Here is a 4,349-nt window from a genome sequence, read left to right on the forward strand (position 1 = left end):
TGTCCGCCATGAAGTACTGCACCTTCCCGCCAATGTCGTAGTCGTGTACCACTCGCAAAATCTCCTCGGCAATGCTTTCTCCGCTGTGCGTGCCGCGGGTATCCCGTAGACCGAGAAGTATCGCACGTGGATTTAAAGACGCATCGAGGTAATGCGCTGTAACACCAAGGAAGTCCAGACCATTGTTGGCAGTCCAGTTGTCGAAGGATATTGTTATGCTGCTGGCCGACTGTCTCAATGACTTCTCAATCGTGACTTTGGCATCAGATGCTGCTTGCATGATCCATTCTCGGACCGTGTTGACACTTCTCGGGACCAGGTTCTCTACCCGAGGGTTCTGAAATGTGAGTAGAAAGAGGTGCGACTGCGAGCTTGCTTGACGCAAAGACTGGTTGGTCGTCACTGCCCAACGCACAAAAGCATCAATCCAGCCTTTCTCGTTGAAGGTTGATCTATCGGCTGTGTTCTGGCGGTCGACATATTCAAGCATCGAGCCAGCCCGACGTTTCTGCCCACGATTGATCGGCCGTCCTTTGAGGTCGAACCCATGCCGTTCCATATGGCGCTGCGCCAATGTTGTAGAGACGACGGGCAAGACATATTCTTTGAGAGGGTGATGGACAGAGTCAGCGTGACATATCGTACAGAGCCACACTAGGCTCAAGTCGCTGTCTCGTATCAAAGGTTCACCGTGCTTCCAGATCCAGCTTCCCCGCGGCTTCTTCGAGGGCGGAGCGGATGTGTAGCCATTGGGACTCGCGCCAGTGAGAAGTGGACCACCTCCATTCCGCTGAGCATTTGGTGACAATGCGGTACGTGCAGCTGCCACGTTGTCCAGTTCAATTGGCATGGCAAGATGTCTGCAGAATTTCGGATCTGTTTATTTAGTGGCAGTGGGCCATGCGACTGACCGAGCAGACCATGCGGCAATTCCGCGTCGCGTGTCGCGTGCCACAAAGTCGCGCTGGCTTTAGCTGACGTCAACACAGGTGGAGGCAATTTTCAAGGGTTGGGGTTGGGGTGAGTCGAGAGCACTCCACGTACCCATATTTTTGCGCCAAGCCGACGGCAATGTCTACAAACAGTTTGCAAACAATTTAATTTTGTTTGGTTTGCTTATGTAATGGGCGAGTGGGTGTTTGTCTGTCTGATTACGTGATCAAACAGACAAACTGCTTGTTTGTGTCTGTTTGATGAACACCCTGGCTGTTTGCTTGAGGCCGGCGGAGCCGACATTCAAATCCAAGTCAAGGTTTGATGAGTATAACACCCTGCCGCAAGAAGTAGACTCAATGGACGATCTGCAGCTCTACAAGCGAGAAGAGTGAACGCCGGGACTTTATTCGCCATCTCCTCTTTAATGGTGGCGTCAAAACCACACAAGATTCCCCCTTCTCAGACATCTCGCGTCCGAGTTCTTTGCGATTCCAGCGAGCGCCGCTGCGAATGAGAGAACATTTCGATTGCTGGCAACTCAGTGGACAACGACAGGCCACGGACACTTTATGAACTTGCGGAAGCACAACAGCTGCTACGTAGTTCGTACGACGAGGGTATTGTGTGAGGTGTTCTGCTGCCAGTCCATCATGAAAGCCCGGACTTCGTGTAAGCAACCGACCGCCAAGACCGAAGAATGTCTTGGCAAACGATACAAACAGGCAAACAAATCAATGTCATCTCTCAAACAAACGAACAAGAAGCCTAAGATCAGGTAACCAAACAAACATTCGTCGAAATCCTGTTTGTTTGTTTGATGATCACCCTGGACGGACCCGGGCCTCGCGTTCCATCCGACAATTTGTCAAATGACGCCGACGATCTCCCGAGCATGCAGAAGACCGCTTTGAGGGAGAGCTGCACAAGCACCCTTCAGGGATATGCAGAAGCCAGAAGCCAAAAAAGGCCAACTGAAATGTATATACCTTCCGGTAGACTTTCCTAGGGAATTCGCTGTTGCTTAAGCCAAGTCATCTTGTTTTTTTTTTTGACAAGGTGTTACAATATGACATTATATTGACATTGGACTTGTTACATGCTTTATGACATCGACAACGGCCAATCTTTATGACAATGTCATATAATGGCAGCCCTGGTACTAAGGGTTTAAGGGTATGGAAGAAGTAACTGGGTGAGTAGCACACTGGTCAAGTTGCGTCATGATCAATGACTCCAAGTTGGTTACTTAAGTTGAGCACGAGGCTCCTATGAAAGATGGAACTCCAACTATCCCCTATACCAAGGAGACTCGTGAGCATCTGCGCTCCGCTCTGTATCCACAAAGGGACATAGAGCAACAGAGCAGCAGAGCAACAGAGCACTCTGCAGGTCACGTGACCCTTGCTCTGTGAGGCTCAGCTCAGCTTGACAGAGCAAGCTGTAGCTACGACGTCCAACGTCGCCCTCTGCCTGAGGCTACCATTACATTTTAGTCTCTGTCGAAGGATTATGCTTCATTGCGTCTTTGTGCCGCTATTGCTAGATTATGCGTACACCCTCAAGTATTCTATCTCACCCTAAACCTCGATTCGCTTGCTCATATGCACGATGGTAAATCCTGCCGTGTTTCCCATCGTACACGGCCCATGATACGTCTCGTAATCCGCGTGATAGAGCCTCCGTATGTAGAATGCCAAATTGATCTCTTTAACTGTCGATAGCAGGATGACAAGTTGCAGTCGCAACGTTCCTTTCTCAGCTCTCTCGAGCACAAACCGCCGCTTCACTTCTCCTTCAACTAGCTTCACCAATAAGCCTGCCAGCCCTTGCCGCTGCAGAGACGGGTCGACGGCCATAGTGCTCAATTCCCAGCCCTCGGTACTGGGTTCTAAAATTCCAGTCCGCGTGAAAGCGCTTTCTGCCACGTCCATACTCGCGGGCTGCCGCGACACGGTCTCTTTGTGACGCTTTGCGGATGCGACTCCAATTACCAAATCAGTCCCAGTATACGTAATTACGTAACTGAATGTGCCAGGCCTAGAGAGGTCGTCCACGAGTTGCTGATGCGATTGCAACCGCAAAGACTCCGCTGACATGATCCCGAAGGGATTTTGGGAGGCGAAAAAAGCATGGTTGATGAGATCGTGCACCCCAGGTATCAAGCCGGCAGCTTTGAGGTCTTTTGAGGCGTACAGCGTTACTGTTGTTGGTTTGTTGTGGACGATCGGTCCAGGCTGCGACTGTGCGCTGATGTGAGAGGCATCTCCATCTGGCTTGCTACTTGCAGGGGAAAAGGGAGCGCTAAGACATGGTTCCGGGGCAATGACCTCCATTCCTTGGACGATTCCGTTGGCTGATGCTGGTGATGAGTCTTTGATGGCCATGATCGCCCGCTTGGTAAGGTGGGCAGTGAGATTTCAGAGGCTGCCTCGAAGACACGTGACCCCAGAAGAAGCCGTTCGAGAAGCGGGGTGGGGGCAGTCTAGGCTCGGCGATCTATATGAAAGTCTGCTAGGGCTCCGCGCTGTAGTCAGTCGTCTACTGAGCGATGCCAAAATACAATCTGGATACACAGGTCGACCGGTCTTGCGCCAGGGCCTGACCAGCTTTGTCCATGTCTGGAAGGTAGCTATACAAAGGTGCGTGTATCTACAGTAACAGGTCTCGATGACTCTCGGCGCCGTACATGCGCCAGTTACACGCTCGAACTCGCCAGATGCCCATAGAAAGTGATGGAACCCCGCAATCTTCGATATGCCCTCTCCCAAGATATCTGTCATTGACATTTATCGTACCCTTTGCCAGAAGCCCAAGTCGCCATCACGTTGCTGCGGCTCGTGTTCCGTCCGTGTCGCCGCGCACGGTGAGCCGAACGAATCAGACGAGACCTGCAACGCGATATCGGCCCGCGCAGCACGAAGTCCCGACCGACGTAAGCGCGAGCGTGCTCCTTGCATGACCTTGTTCAGCGCTTACACAGATGCATCAGCGCTCAGCAAAAAATGCGCTCGGAGGACTTGTTCAATTATTGAAGAAAAACCCATTTATCACGTAAATACTGTGCCTATTCGGCATACCTGTCAATGGCCGCCGTTGTGCGCCCGCCGTCGCAGCCGGGCGAGGACGCGTCGCCCGCGTTGACGCGTCCAAGCCGACAACGCGTCTCACGCACCGAGATCGACTATCGAAAACTGCATCGAGGAATTTCGACGAGAGAGAGAGGTCTGTCTCAAGCGTCTGGAAAGAGCAGCGAAACGTCAGAGTCTCGGCTGGACACCGTCTTGAGGGCCATCGCGGGTGTGCGCGAGTCTGTTGACGAGCGCTTCGCGCTCATGCAGGAGGCCATCACCGAGAGATCGGACATCGAACAAATCAAGGAGACCGTGTCGGATGAGCTGAAGACCATTGTGCAA

At 52.2% G+C, this 4,349-nt stretch overlaps 1 protein-coding gene across 1 annotated transcript; it reads right to left on the minus strand.

Annotated features, from left to right (window-relative positions):
• Positions 1–2,513: 2,513 nt before the first annotated feature.
• On the minus strand, positions 2,514–3,320 carry WHR41_09463 (uncharacterized protein; the record flags this gene model as incomplete). Its single annotated transcript, XM_069378066.1, has 1 exon — positions 2,514–3,320. The coding sequence occupies one exon, from the start codon at positions 3,318–3,320 to the stop codon at positions 2,514–2,516; it is 807 nt and encodes a 268-aa protein (XP_069225145.1).
• Between the last annotated feature and the right edge of the window lie 1,029 nt (positions 3,321–4,349).

The sequence above is a fragment of the Cladosporium halotolerans genome, assembly GCF_011745625.1.
Source record: "Cladosporium halotolerans strain TM138-S3 chromosome Unknown Sca76, whole genome shotgun sequence".
NCBI classification, from domain to species: Eukaryota; Fungi; Ascomycota; class Dothideomycetes; order Cladosporiales; family Cladosporiaceae; genus Cladosporium; species Cladosporium halotolerans.